Raw genomic sequence first — 16497 nt, forward strand, 5'->3', positions numbered from 1 at the left:
CCAAGATATCACTGGGTTGATATTGTAGCCTGACAAGTCATTAAAGATTGCAAAAATTATACAGTGTGCACCAGGCTTTATTTGTTTGTACCTCCTTACCCATCATCCATATGCTCCGGTTAGTCTCGTCCTCACTGGACGCAAGGTGATTAAGTGACGGCAGCATGCTCCTGTGCTTATGTTTCAGCCAACACAGGTTCCACACCTTGCAGCAGAGATGGACTCCCTACGAGAAGTCCAGGTAGAGTGGAGGAGAGAGAAGGCTAGTGTGTGATAGAGCTTGGCTTCACCTGGTGTAGACTTCCAGTGGAATGTTGTGTTTAGGTCTTTCAGAATATGTGTCCTGCAGCTTCCAGCGACATGCTGTCCAGTCTCCTCCCGAGTGTTTCTACTCCTATAAATGTGAACACAAATTACATGCAGTTTGATTAATTTCAGGATAAGGCTTTTGGATGTGTGTATTGCTGATAGCTGTTTGTTGCATCTTGCTCTGCAGATTGTCGATGCACTGTGTATAACTGTGCTTAGTAAATGCATTTTACTTGTTTGTTTGAATTTGATTTATTTGAGCTTTGTAGAGCCAAGTCTGTGAAGTCTGTCCTTAGAGAATAGAGAAATATTTATGTCCTCATATATAGACTATGCTATCAATCTGTTTGTGTGGACCAAGGAGGAGTAAAAATTAGGACAGATGGCTTTTTCTTATATTACATTTTGAAACAGAGCGAACAGGATGTATTTTTATTTATTTATTTATTATTTTGTTACATTTTTTTAAGAAAGCTTCATGTTTTGATTTGAGAGCCATAGTGCATGTGTGGTAAATCGTTTAGGCCACGTCCACACTAATACATGTCTGTTTGAAAACACACATGAGGTTTATTTTATGCCACATGGTGTAAACAGACAAAACAGAAATCCTTTGTGTATTCTGATCAGCTTGCCCATCTGTTTACATCACGTTCGCCTCTGCTCTGTCTGACTTCTGTCCTGTAAGCCTCCATTTTCTGACTGTACTGCCCTCTCACACAAAATGTCTTTCTCAGCTTATAGACCAGGTGTGTTTATGCTAGCAAACTTCCAGCTGTTCTTTGCATAAGTTTTAGTTTGTGTGAGAGAAAGAGTTAGACAGAGAGTGAGAAAATGTTGAAGGCAGTGTTTACACACGTTTGTGAAAGTGTGTGTTTGCTTGCGCTTGTCAAGTCACTAACCCCATTCTGTGTTGCGCAGAGCTGGAGCTCGTCCTGAAGACGCAGGTGCCGGTGCTGGTGTGATTGCAGGAACAGGACCATGGCCCAACCCCCCTACTGAAGCTGAACAGCTCCAGGCTCTGATGGCAGCAGCAAACGGTGAATCCCAATTCTCGATTTTACATTTTTCCTCCAATCAAGACCTCATTCTCCCTTTTTTTTCTCATCCTTCTTATGCAGTCTCTCACTCTGTCTCATAATTGTGGCTTCTCTCTGTATCAGCATTTTCCATTATATCTAATCCAGCTGCAGAAGAAAAAGAGAGAGAGACAGTTTGAATTATTTTACTTTATTAAAACATTACTAAGCCAATATACATTTTAAAACTCCATTTCACTCAGTACATTAAGCAAAAATCTATTTAAAAAATATTCATTTATTATCCTTAACAGAGCATAACATACCCTTATAATTTCAAACATTTTAAAACCCTCAATATTCTTCATGAATATATGAAACCATACACTATAAACAATTAAAACAGTACAGTTTAATGAATAAGTATGCATCCCCCTTCTGTCTCATAAGTTTATACATCCCTTTCAGAATTTATGCAAATTGAAGAGATAAAAGGTCATATTTTGTACAAGTACTATCCTCCAGAGGCTTCATAACAGATATTTTACAGATATCCCACAAGACATAATAATAACAATTTACACAAAACATCCTGTTCAATAGTTTACATCCCCTTGGTTCTAAATATAGTGTGTTTCCTACTTGAGCATCACTGAATGTTTGCATCTTTTACAATAGCAGAGTCCCTTAATTGTCCTAAATGTCAAAAGCTGGATCTCAACATCATATAACCACTGTTGGAAAGCATTCAAATGCACAGAAGATGCTGGGAAACCTAAGAATGCGCAGAAATTGGAAGATTTTTCTTAAAGGGGTCATGACATGAAGAATCATATTTTCCTTAATCTGTTGACATATAAAATGTCATTGTACTTTAAAAACACACTGTAAGCTTCAGAACTCAAAACTGCTTCATCTCTGCAAAAAAGGCATTTGTAGAATCCAAGCTGCCAAAATGACTCATTCTGTACTTCCTCCACATTGTGATGTCACACTGTGATAGACATTTGCATCTGACCACCTCCACAACAACACATCAAAGCCTACATTACATTATCACTTCCGTAGCCCACCCAGTAGCTGTGAGCAGTGAGATGACAAGCAGTGGGTGTTTACTGTCAAGTCTTAAAGGAGAAGCAGCACCAAAACTGAGCATTTCTGACAGAGGGTCAGAATGAGGGTGAAAAATGATCATGTTTTACAAATAAATGACTCTTTTTGTGCAGGATACTTTACTAATATTATAAATGAACCTCAAGGAACATTTTAAAATAATAAAAAAAGGCATGTCATGACCCCTTTAAGAATAATGGGCAGCTTTACTGCTCAGGACAAAGCAGTGACTCATGCACAACTATCACAAAAGACACAAACAGTCATTGACTATTGAGGAAGCAACACAACAATGAGATGTAAACTTTTGAACAGGATCATCTGTAAATTCAGTTATTATTTTGTCTTGTGGAATATACTGTTTGTAAATATCTATTACATCAAACAGCTGCATCAGGGCAGTAGTAAATGCAATTTTTATGATCCCTCTTATTTGATTTTTTTCTATAACATCTTGCATGTTCTTCAAAGGGGATACAAACTTATGCATTCAACTGTATATAAAATCATGTCTTATTCTTATTTTTTCTTTAAATAATTCCTCCACTTCTGGTCCCTCCATCTTATTTATTTTTTTTTTTTCATCAGTTAAATAGACATTTATTTCTTTATTTTTTGCTATTTTCCTAGTTTTTAATACATCAGAATCTGCAAACATAAAATTAAGCTTTAAAAACAATGATTTGAGTCTGTCACAATGTACAAAGTAATGAAAAATGGCTTCTCTTTGGTCACAGAAACTACATTTTTTATCAACTGACTTTTACTTTTATTTTATTTTAGTACTAGTGAAAGTGTTCAAGCAAGGAAGCTTGTCCACATATACAGTACTTGATCCGTCAGTCCTCAAGGTCAGAATCTGAAGTCTGTTAGTAATCAGATAACACAAGGAGAGGAGAAAAGGAAGAGAGAGAAAAAGAGAGCAGCTTCCACACAGTACAATGGATCTCACTATTTATAGAGTCGAACTAATTGAGTGTAAAGAGACAGAGGAGCCTTTTTTCCTCCACACTGCAGCTGCAGTAAAAACGACAACATTGTGCTGATGCTTTACTCTAGCTATGATGAACATTAACTTTGTAATAAACAAATCTTAAGATTCTAACTACAGTGAGTGTAATTTAATAACAATACAAACTGGTAATTAAGACTGGTTTTTATTAATTAATCTTGAAAGTAGCATTCATATGCTTTCAGAGGGCAATGTAATTTTCCTTTGCAGTTCATTTTTATAAGAACTGTGAAAAGAATGTGTGCTAGTGTGCGGTTTCTTGCATATACAAGCATTTATGTTCCTGAAAGGGAGGTGCTGAGTATGTGATTTGTGTGCGTCAATGTTACGCCATACATAATACATGGGGGATGGGCAGGCAAAAGCAGGTCACTGAGGGAGCTGCAATGCGGTTCTAGAGTGACTGTGTTAGAGTTATGAGCTCTGTGCTGAACCAACCCGTTTATAACCTTACCAGTCTCTCTGTCTCTCTTCTTTACTCTTTGCTTTCTTTCTTCTTCACTGTCCTGTTTCTCTAAGAAGCAAGTGAAGCCACTGCAACTCTCGGCCCACGCTACAATCCACAGTATGGACCTGACTACCGTCAGAACTTCTACATCCCTGGCAGTACCGCCACCCTCACGGTCAACCCTCAGCAACAGATACCACAGCAGGCCCTGCCTCCTCCCCAGGCCCTGCCACCCGCTGAAGCCCCCAAGTCAGCTCAAACACCCGCCAGCAAGAAGAAGCCTATGAAGAAAGACAAGAAGTAAGACAAGTGGAAACACTGTCAGAGCTGCAGAATTCTGTTCCTGGAATCTGAGCATATCTCCTCACTATATGTCTTTTAATCCACAATCTTGGTTAAAGAATGCAAAAATCTCTAGGTTTAAAGATAGCGTACATGTCTGTGTTTTTTTTTTTATTTTTTATTTATTATTATTATTGTGTTTATGATTGTACTACAGTATCTTCATCAGTAATCCAAGCTGAGTATTTCTTGCCCCCTTGCTTAAATGGGACCTGATCGACTGAGCAAGAAGAGATGTGTTCAGATTCCATTAGCTCTTTCTTTGACAGATAACTGTCCTGTAAATAGTATTACTAAAACAAGAAGAAAGCAAACATTTCTTCTTTATTTTTTTCAATAAGTCATGTTATAGGCTTTTATGCGTTCTTTTCAGAGCAAAGTAGATGCTTGTTGCAGTTACAATAATGAAATATTGTTAGAATTTTTAAGGAGATGTGCCACAACTCTCAACTTGACTGGGAAAGTATTGGGCTGAACTATGCATTGCAAAGGAGATAAATAAAAAAGGGGGAACACACTAAAAATGATTGAAATTCTTTTCAGAGTAAGAGAATGCATTTGCATTGTCTAAAAGTAGAAGGTGAAACATTGGACTGTTGGCATTGTATTTAAAAAAAAAAAAAAAAAAAAAAGATTCATTTACATCTTAATAGCCAGAAAATCAGAGCTGAATGTTTGGTTAACATAGTTTTATATTCCATTGTTATTATTTCCTGTTAGTGTAGTATATGATTCCTTTGGGATTGCATTTAGTAATGTACACAGTGTTATCAAACCTTGGAAAGGTTGGCTGATTTCCCAGCCTTCGTAAAGTCCATGTTAGAGAATCATTTGGTTCACAATGAATAAGGTTTTTGTATAATGCTTAAGGAAGTGGATTGGTGAGGTCTCTGTACACTGACTTGTGTTTAAGTTGGTCAAAAAGTAAAGATAAGATGTGAACAGCTGGTAGACTGCCAGGGAAAGAAATGGCACATGGTGACCAAAATGGCTGAAATGGACATCAGCAAACCAAGACAGTCAAACTTTGTATTGTTGAGATGGCAGTAAAAATGAGAAGCACAGATTGAGTAATGAGTAAGGGTCATTCAGACTAAATGTCTTGCACTACAAATGCTAGATGCATCACACCTTAAAAGGTTTTGTTGGCATCTAAAAAAAACACAGTGCTTCTGTGCCAGATGATTACAAAAGTGAGATGCGGTGCAACAGTCAAAAATGGCCATCTAGCAACAACGCAAAAATGCGTACGGTGTGAACGGCCTCTTAGACGCTACACTGTCCTTGAATGGATCCAACATTGAAAAATAATTCTATCCATTGTTCTGCATCAACCTTTACCACAGTGTATATAAAATGTGTAACCCATCTATACAAACATTAGAGCCACAAGGGCTGGCCATTACAGGAATGTTTCAGTATTTTGTAAAAAAAAAAAAAAAAAAAAAAAAGACAATAGAAAAAAGATAAAATGTAGTATTGTAGGACAAAAAGCTTCAAGATCATTGACTAACCAAACTGTATATATTACTCAAACTTCTGAAGACACGCAGTCGTAGCATAAGGCTTGTGGAGTCCGTGCATATTTTTGTGTTTTCTCTCCCAGTTAAACTTTATTTCCTTTTCTCCAATCACCTAAACTTTTAAAGATAACAGATGATACTTACTGTCTTTAGAGTACCCCTCCCCTCATTTTACTGTACTTTTCTGTGCTTGTATTTCCAATCAGTCTGTAATAATACTGGAATGCCACCCCTGTCTAACTATGAATAGCTATCTATATATATATAAATGTCTGTCTGCTGCTTGGCTACCTTTCTGTATTTGACTGTGATTCCTTTTAAGAAATGCTTAGCACCTCTTGTTACACTTTTATTTGATATGCTAATATTTATATCGCTGTTGATTTATGTTTTACTTTATTATTGGAACACTTACATTTTAAATAAAATTTTGTCAGAACTCACAGTCATGGCTGAACTGTATCATTTTTCCAGGTGGCATGAACTGTGGCCAGGATGTGCTGTACATTAGGAATCTAGAGTTTTCAAATTTATATATATATGTTTAACAACTCTAATAATTACAAAATGTATATAATTTCTTGACTTTTAAAATGTTATTTCTGTATAATCATGTCTCAAATTGCAACCTATACAAATTAGATATTTTCTATGCCTGCGGTGTGGTGAGATTTTGTACCGGTGAGATTTGGAGCAATTATAAAATTGCCCTTTTTTTCTCCAAAATGTGTTTCATTGACCCCCAAGAGAAAATCTAAATTTTCATGTCTCCAGCTTTAAAACATGACCTATTTAAAAAATCTTATTGATTCAGCTCCAAAGGAAGAATGTTGGTATCAGAGTGTGCTCTGCAGAGATTTATGAAGTAGGACATAAGTGCTATTATCTTGTGCATCCAAACATAGCAAGGACATATGTAAATGGAAGCATTCCAAATGGCATAGGAACACAGCTCTTCACTATATTGTTCTATGACAGAGAATTTGGGGAAAATCCAGTGAGATAAATTAAAGATCAATCAAGCTGCTGTCTTACTCTGAATTTCCAACACACAACAAATGGAAGTACTGTATGTACTGTATTTACTACACAAAATCATTAGCTAAATCTGCCATTTGTTAGTTCACGGACATTTAGCTGAATTGCTGTTTTGTCAAAATTAATTGTGGGAAAAAAAATTCCTCCCTCGAATCATGATCTTATTTTGTGCTTCGGGAGTCACAGACATACACACTGAATAACCAGCTGTTATATAACCTAATGTACTGAAATGTCATGAACAAAGTGTCAGTCACCAACAAAAGTGTCTTTTTGATGTTAAAGTGATTATATTGATGCAACTGGAAAAGCTTACTTACCACTTACATTGCATAGTGCAGTTTCAAAATCTGTTTAAACTGAAATGAACACTGAAGGTCATGCGTTTCTTGATTCACTTACACAATCACCTTATAGATCGAATTGAGCACAACTGAAAACATGGTCAAATTAGATGAGTTACTTTAAAGGCTTAAACCTCCATTTTATTAAAGCAGACTGGCAGATCTGCACTCGGCGGAGCTATTTCTTCTCTCCCACAAAATGGCTGACACCTCACACAACTGCAGTGGTTGCCTTAGTGATGAGTGAAGGCAACAATATTCTGAGAAACAGCAGCATGCAATCTCAGTCAGTTAGGTGACAGATGTGCAACAGTCCAGCTTGTAGCAAATACAGCAAATACGAATCACTGACCTCATGCAACCAGGGTGGTCAACATGGAAATTTGTACAATAATAAAGTTAGCTTTCCATTTTCCCTGATAGTTAAGACACTAGCTCAGCTCTTAAATAGCTCCAATGTGGCAGTAATGGGCACAATATCAACTTTAAACCATTATGGCTGCTTAAGTTTCAAAACCGCAAAGAGGCTGAGACAGTATTACTCTGCAGGGAAGAGATTCAGAGAGGTACAGCTGGATTAGAGGTCATTGTGTGACTTCTTACTAAGTAAAGGCACTGATCTAGTATAATTGTATGTGTTATTCAACTGAAAATGTTATGTATATAGGAACCTGTTTCTAAATAAGCTGTCTGATTCATAAAATACATCAGCAGCTAAAGGTTGGGATATGACATCATAAGAGCATTGGCCCAAACAGGCAGCTCTCCCAGTCGGCAGTTGCTTTAGTGCTAAACCCCTTCATTTCCATTCTGCCACTGAGATTATGCAGCCAATCAGGGAGTCACCAAATCATGTGCTCAATGATATACACAGAGCTGTATTAAAGACCAATGGCCACATGCTGTCAGAGAGCAAATAACATATTCTACACATAGAAAAGCTCTCTAAAGACTAAAAAGGCAGCATTTTATTCTAAAACACCAACAGTCAAGTGGTATATATTTTCTTAATGTGACTGCATACATATCCACACTACTATAAAAATGGATAGTTGAGGTCATGGATATTGATTGATATTGTATGACTTGGCTTATAAGAAGAGGTACAACTTTTAATTCCATAGACACCAACCAATCAACAAACAGAATATCAAAAATATCAAACAGGCATCAAATTTTAGCTAGCCTACTATCCAACACTTTATTTTAAGAAAAGAAACATCTGTGAACAAATGGTTACTCGTTCCATATTTATTTATGCAATACAAATGACTGATGCATTTCAGTAACCTATAATATGCTTTCCTGGTCTCGTTCCACACCCCAATGTTTTCGTTATTTCGTTGTACACAAAAGTTTTTTGGCTATTAAAAATCACAGTTAGGTTTAGAGTTTGGGTAAGCGGTTAAACTTTATGGTTAGGTTTAGGTTTGGGGTTTGGGTTAGGGGTTAAACTAAAAAAAAAAAAATGACTATAACATCCTAAGATGGTTTGCTGAATTTTCTCTCTGGCTGTAAATTCGTATGATCTCGTAATGTTATTACGACCTGTCATGAGACCGGGTTGGTTATTTTTGTTGCATAGCAATACTCAGTTATGTTATGCATTGTATCTTCTAGTAAAAGGATGGCATCTATTGAATATGTTTTAAACATACTGTTCCAATTTTATATTTCCTTAATATATTTATTATGAATTATCCGTTTTATAAAAGCAATTATTAATTCAAGGCTATGCTATATTGTGAATATAGTCACAGCTTAAGGGGTTGCCGTTACTCTGCTATGTCATGCCTTCAGCACCTTTTAGCATTGACTATATTCACAATATAGCACACCTCTCATACTTAAGTGCTTTAATATACTACAGAGTGGTTCTAAAATAATATTATAAGTAATAGTGTGATGCACACAGTAAATATAAAGCTCAAGCGTCTCCGAATTTAATGTCTGGCAACATTCAATGGGACTGTTCATGCAGTTCAATCAAAGCTGCTTGTTAACCAGCATAAACAACGTCATTGATCAGAGCCTGTGGGCCACGTGGACTTGCTAGTTAATGCCCTGCTCAAACACAGGCATTGCCCCAAACTTGCTGGACAGATGGTCTTTTCAGCTACCATTACACTATGCTATTGGTCATTTCATCAGGGAAAGGACAGTTCCTTTTAAAATACTGCACAAGTATTTGGAAAAGGTCAGCTGACCAGTGGCTCAAAAGTAATCTCTGTCGTAACCAGCATATGTTTCCTCTTTCCATTCATGCATTAATGTTTCAATGAAAAATGTCTTTAGAAAGATCCATTTCAGCATAACTTGGCCACTGTGGCGAGGCTTCCTGTAGTCTATGCTTAAAGAACTTGCTTTTATACACTAATTTGCTCACAAAACCTCCAGGTGGGTGGCTTGTGTTTTTGGACACAGATTTGTTGTTTCTCTTTGCTTTGTGAGACAACACTGAAGTCATTCAGAGAGAGAAAGCAAGAAACCAAGAGTATTTCTGCTGGAATAAAAGGACTCCATCTGCCAGGGGAACAAGCACCTGCACCCCTCCCACACCCCTGCACTCCATTCCCTTCCCCTCCTCCTGCCCTGCGCAGACAGAATGAATATAAAGTCTGCAGCCTCAATAAAAACCTCTGCAGCTTCCGTTGTCATGGAAACAAGGCTGACAGCCAGGCCCTTACACCAACAAAGGGGTAGCATAGAGGATTTTTAGCATCCAAAAACAACATTTTGAAGAGACATAAGAGCAGGGGCACAATGAAGGGCTTGAGTAACAGGGACCCTCACTGGAGGGGGGCTCACAGAAAGGCTACATTATTATTCCATTATATTATAATTTGTTATATACATACAGTAATAACATGCTATTGTTTGGAATAAAAGTTGGCAAGAGTCTGTTTTCCACCTGTAAAAATGTCCCCTATAATCTGCCTTGTTATAGTCTTCTCCCATGTTAGCAACCCCCACCCCCCTCATCAATAGCGAAAGTGGTCTGGTCCATCTGTCAGCAAGTGGTCCAAACTGAGTACACATCATGATGTCATTTACTTAGTCCGTTAATGTATCTACAGAAATTAACCAAAATTGGACATTTCAAAAGAAAAAGGAGCGGAGAACGAGCAGGAGGTAGCAGACAATTTTTGAGTTTTTTACAGAAGAAAAATTAGTCGTACCTGTCAGCGTAGCTACTTTGTGAAAATTAATTTGATATCCATGTAAACATGGTCCAAAATTAACACATTTTGCATGCGGCACATGCAGAAAAAATAAAAATAAAAATTGCTTTTTGCGAGAAAATAAAAGGAAAATATTCACCAGGTGGTAGGTAACATTATAGACTGAATCATTACATGTTTTGTATTAAACAGTGAACAACACTGAGATGCTTGCTCAATAAATTGACATGCACAAATAAATCAAACTGTCAACATCAGCCTCATGCATCTACTGTATAAACATATTTTACTTTAGTGCAAAATATATCATCAGATGTTCATCTATAATGCCTAAATGTTATTTTTCTCCAGAGCTCCATTGGATACATGTGAAATCTTCACATTAAACCACTATAAGAATATGTGAGGAACAAATCAACTGTCCTTGCACTCAGATGCCATTATCTATTTAAAGAGACATAAATGATTTAGCATGTGTTCTGAGAATCATAAATCATTGTAAATAGAACAATTTATGCATGTAAACTATAAGCATGTAACAAACATATGTATGCAAAATAATAAATGCAGTTATTGACATTTATTGATGGAATATCATGAGTTTGACCATTTTTCAAAAGCTAAAATGTGACCAGTATGATGAAAAACTGACAAAATATACAATTTAATTTGGAAATCTGTAACAATACCAGCCCTAAATTTAAATTCATTTTGGACCCTTTGCAAATATCAGTTGGCAAGTTAAGACTTTCTGAAACTACCTGAGAGCAGAAATGTCACAGGATAGACTGAACAAACTGGCACTCTTCTCATTTTAGAAATGTTATGGTGACTTTGCCAACAAGAAAGCTTTGTTTTAAAAACTTTGGCTTTGTTTTTGTTTTTGTAATAATATATTGCTTTATTCAAATAATATTTGCGTTTGAAAATAAAAAGTTGTGAATTATTTATGAATTAGCACTGTTAAATATCCATCTAAAATGTTTATACTGGATATTATCCCCACCACAAACCCAAATTGTTAAGGGGCCCTAAAATAGTTCTGTACCCAGGGCCCAAAATTTGGTGCAACGCCCCTGCATGAGAAAATGGGTCAATACTGACAAACTTTCTCTTCATATAGCCGCCAGGTTACTGTGTTATATTACCAAAAAATCATTAATTTACATTGTCATTCCATGGTAATGTGAAGAAATGTGATAGTGACACATAAACGGAGAGGAAAGAGAATAAAATAATCCAGTTATTAGCCTTTAAAGGGACTGTTCACCACAAAATGAAAATTCTGTCATCATTTACTCACCCTCATGTTGTTCCAAACCTATATGACTTTCTTTCGTCATTGGAAAACAAGAGGCAGAATGTAAGCCTCAGTCATTCACTTTCATTGCATCTTTTCAATGCAGTGCCTTACATCATAATTCCCCCCCCCCCCCCACACAGAAGTCATAAGGGTTTGAAACAGCATAAGGGTGAGTAAATAATGACAAATGTTATATTTTTTGGTGAACTATCCCTTTAATGTGTCAAAAACAAGAACACTTGGCAAAGGCCATCCTTTCATCCCCTTAGGCATGGCTGCAGATTGCAAAGAGTGTGAAAGAATCATGAAGTATAAGAAAAACAATGCTTCACTGCCCCACTTAATGCCTCGTAAAGAGATGCAACATGACGTTGCCTTCCTCCAAACCTCCAGCAGCTTCTTTCCTCAGTCTATTTTTTCTCACTCTTCTCCCCTCTCTACATCCAAATACCTAATTTAGTTTTCTGCTATACATCATTCCTTTCAAAGCCTGTCTATATTTATAGATTCATGTCAGTGCAGTGGGTCCTTGTCCTATATAATATTCATGGAGCGCAGAGGCTCTTCAGAGCATGGGTTCATAAAACAGGTTTGTCCCCCACTTCCATCCACCGTATCCATTGCCATGGCAACCTCACATCCCTAAACCTACATGTCAGTCTACATTTCACAACCGCGGGCTAATAGCCCATCCTTAACCCACCTGTGTTGCAGCTGCGTACATTTTGCAGGTCAGTGGTGTATGAAATGTACTGAAAAATAATTTTATGCCATCCCATGAAGTCTGTCTCTCTGTATATGACTCTGTTTTCTCCCCCTTTCTTATTGTTTTCAAGTGTATCAGCTTTCCTTTTGCTCTGTGCCAACACGATCATGTTTAAAGCTGCACACAGTGTGCCATCACTATAAGAAGATTACAGTCAGTCTTCATTTCTACCCCCTTACACCTTCTGTCCTTATTCTCTTTGAATCTCTGCAAGTTCCCTCACCCCACTTCTTTTGTTTCCTTGTATTTATTTATTTTTTTAATTGTCCTCTTTTTATTAATTTATTTATTTATATTTATTATTATATATATTTTTTTTTCATTTCCTATTGGTATTAAAGTATTTTATGATAGCACACATGGAAGGATGCCTGCAGCAAGTACATGCTCATACAAACATAAAAAACACAATCACACATTCAGGCTGGGGGAGAGGAACCTCATCATGAACAAGGAACAAGGTAACTATGGCAACAGACAAAGAAAGGATGACGACATTTTGTAGGGTGAACATAGGAAAGAAAAGGTTTTATAAGACAGCAATCTTGATTTTGCTTCATGTTAATTAAAATAAAAATATGAAACTTCTTAAGGCCTATCTTTATTCTTTATTGTACATTTAAGAAATTTTGAAATGATCGTTTGAAATTAATGTCATTTTAACTTTATATATGCAGTATATATTTATCTTAAATTTTATGGCATTAGTATTTCAATTAAACATATTAAAAAAGGAACCAGTGCAAAAATATTAGTAGGTCACAGACCAAATTTCCCAAAATGTAAGGCTAGATGTTCATTCTGGTGCTAAATGAAGGAAACATACTATAAAACCTCCTAATACTGTACAAGATGTTTCCACTGAATATATCTGTGTACGGTGAGTCATTGTATGATATATGAATGTTTTGGCCATGTGGTATAGGGTTTTTTATATAAGCATAGAATAAACAGCTGTGAGTGGGTGAGGGGAAGTGTGTGGGAAGGGCTTAAGAGGCTGAGGAGAGCTGTAATTTGCCAGATAATCGTTCAGTCGGTCACTCGAGAAATGTGTCGTTGTTTGTGCAAGGCCTCCCCTCCCTTTTTTCTTTCTGTGGCCCGATTTTGCCTCCCTGCCATCTGCACTGATGTAGGTCGAGCGACTGACTGGACTGCTGTCACAGTCGTAGTTACAGCAGAGCCAGACATAGAACTACATTAACAGATAACTCATACAGTAGATCAAGTACACATAGCCTCAAGACTGAAAGAGGATATGACCCACTCACCCCACCATCATACCAATCATATCGGTCCTGACTATGACCATGAAAACTGCCCCAGATTCACACACAAAACCACACACCCCTTAAAATTTGATTATTAGAAATCGGGTATTTTTCCTGGTGAGATTCATGCATGAATTATTCTTGGAGGAGGCAAGGTGATGAATCCTTTACACAACACATCAAAGCAGACAACATACCATGTCACCTATTAATAGAAATGTACATGTCCTACTCACATAACAGGTGATTCATTGTCAGCCATAATACAGTGGCCCCAAAGTCAGCCTGGTCAACTCCTTTTCTTTATAAAAAAAAATAAATTAAAAAAAAGGCACAAATCAGGGTTACAGTGAGGCACTTATAATGGAAGTGAATGGGGCCAATCCATTAACGTTAAAATACTGTTTCAAAAGTATTGTCACAAAATGTAAACCATATGCATGTTAACATGATTTAAGTTTGATAAAGTCAGTTACTAACCTTATCTGTTTAAAGATATAGCCAATTTTACAACTTCTTTGCCATGATGACATAACGTCGCTTTGGATAAAAGTGTCTGCCAAATGAGTAAATGTAAATGTAAATAACACCGTAAATGCTAAACCTCTAAAATGACTGCAAAAACGACTATTTTAACAACTTTACAGCTCAAATAATACACCATTTTTAACAGAAGAATTAATTTAAGTGCTTTTATAAAATTATAAGCTTCACATGTCTGCCTTTAAACCCTCCAAAAATTGGCCCCATTCACTTCCATTGTAAATGCCTCACCGCAACTTCGATTTTTGCTTTTTTAAAGAGAAGAGGAACGAGTTCAAATGTATTTTTGTGGTAATCAATATTATGCCACAAATGCTGTCGCTTGAGCTTAACTTGTATTGAAACAGGAATATTCCTTTAAGTGTTGCTTAAGTGTCAAAATACATTTTTGCAGACCTGAAAACGCACCTGGCAAGATCAGAGTATTTTGCAACCACATTTATTATTACGTACTATATGCAAAGAAACCCACCGTGATCACATCCACCAGCTTCTCCATATTTCAATGAGAACACATGAGGTGATGATGAGGTGGCGGACGCCATTTTGTGGGGTTAGCCTGAAGCTAATTAAGCTGTGACAGACTGACAGATGAAGGGCAGGGTGATAAGACACCTCTCTCTCTCTAGTTCTGCTCTAAACAGCCATGGAAGTGTGATTCCACACTGTACACGCTTTACACACAGCCATGTAATCTGCAGCGTATGTTTTAGATTGCTCTCATAAAGGCTAATGAGGATGACTGTAATTTAACAGGGATCAAGATGTTCCTCCAAAATAACCAGACCTGACTTACATGCTTATCAGAACAGATAAAAGCAGAAATTATTACAATCTATCTATCTATCTATCTATCTATCTATCTATCTATTAACAAAGGGGCGAGTTGGGGGGCAACAGTGGAAGGGATGTTGTTTTTCTCACAAGGGTGAGTTGTTTTACCTGGAAACTCCCACACACCTCCTCCAATCAGCTTCCAGTTGCATCTAGTTCTTAAAGCTGATTGGCTGTCTGTGCCCTCCGGCATAATAATGTGTTTAAGTGAAGACTGAAGCAGTGGGGCGGCAGTTCAGAGGAGATGGTCTGATCTTGCTGTGACCCCAGCATGTAATGAACGACCATTTTATTACATGGTGAAAAGCATGTTTTTCAATCCATTTTAAACATAAAATCTTAAAATTACACAAAGTCTACTTGAAGCTCGCATTAAAAATTTGGTTAACTGAAAAGGAGTTAGTTTATTATGTTAAATCTACAGTGTGTGACATCATAAATAGACTCAATTCAATGAATCATGTGTCTTTTTAGGATCACATGACAAAACTGTGTACTGAAAAATTAGTTAACTAGAACACAGCTTTAAGGGAATATATTTTCTTCTCTGGTATGTATGTGAACATTAGTTCAATGTGTTAACCATGCCTGTTCTATGAGCCTGTGAAGAGTATGTTATCTGAATGACCTGTTTCTAAGTTGCAAATCACCAAAATGAGATCACACCGATCTGACATCTGAGACCTGTGGTATTCAGTTCTCCTGGACTTGCTGTGAGAATAATTTCACAGAGTTTGAATCTTAATAATGTACACTGTACTTTAGTAAATGGAATAAAAGTGATGTAAAACAATATAAACATTTAAATAAAACATTCACTTGCATACAAATTAATCTGTTCATGTTTTAATAAAATGCATATATTATTTTAAGCATATTTAATCACACATAATTTACCATATTCATAAAGTCACTCAACTCTGTAAGTTTGCTTTACACTGAAAACCCTAATAAGTTGACTTTACTCTACTGATTGAGTAAACTCGTTCTCTCAATTGAATTGAGTAATGGTGTCTCCAAAACTTGTGGAATTAAGTTAACTTGGTGATCATATAGAATCAACCTCACTATTTATGTTAAGGTTACTAGATGTAAGTAGACTTAACTCAGATTTGCTATATTGAAATGTTGTTGTTTCTACTTAATAATTTTAATTGAATGGACTAAAATATGGATCATACAATAATGCAGCTTAAATAAAGAAGATTATAACTGATTCTAGTCAATCATAAAAAAAAAAAAAAAACGTATTTCCCCACAAAAATGCATAGACACCTGAACTTAATAACATAAGGGTTTACAGTGTAGGACCATATTAGGATACTACAACCATACTACAGAATAAGGGTCAATCTAAGATACAGCAGGCCAGTAATTTATTACTCTCTTCCCAAAAATGTCCATCCAGAGCTGAGACCAACTTTCTCTTCATGCTGAAGACATAAGACTGATA

At 36.5% G+C, this 16497-nt stretch overlaps 1 protein-coding gene across 14 annotated transcripts in view; it reads left to right on the forward strand.

Annotated features, from left to right (window-relative positions):
- The window catches only part of LOC127433159 (protocadherin gamma-C5-like), a 72015-nt gene extending 65785 nt beyond the window's left edge, over positions 1 to 6230 (forward strand). For 6 of the 14 annotated variants that reach the window (XM_051684847.1, XM_051684851.1, XM_051684843.1 and 3 more), the window contains 3 exons: positions 188 to 241; positions 1231 to 1349; positions 3973 to 6230. In XM_051684847.1, the coding sequence (XP_051540807.1) occupies positions 188 to 241; positions 1231 to 1349; positions 3973 to 4205 (406 nt within the window). In that variant the 3' untranslated portion in view covers positions 4206 to 6230. The remainder of the gene's footprint in view (positions 1 to 187; positions 242 to 1230; positions 1350 to 3972) is intronic. The other 8 variants (XM_051684857.1, XM_051684856.1, XM_051684845.1 and 5 more) reach the window with 3 other exon arrangements.
- The last annotated feature ends 10267 nt before the right edge of the window (positions 6231 to 16497 follow it).

Source organism: Myxocyprinus asiaticus, chromosome 43 (assembly GCF_019703515.2).
Source record: "Myxocyprinus asiaticus isolate MX2 ecotype Aquarium Trade chromosome 43, UBuf_Myxa_2, whole genome shotgun sequence".
Taxonomy (NCBI): Eukaryota; Metazoa; Chordata; class Actinopteri; order Cypriniformes; family Catostomidae; genus Myxocyprinus; species Myxocyprinus asiaticus.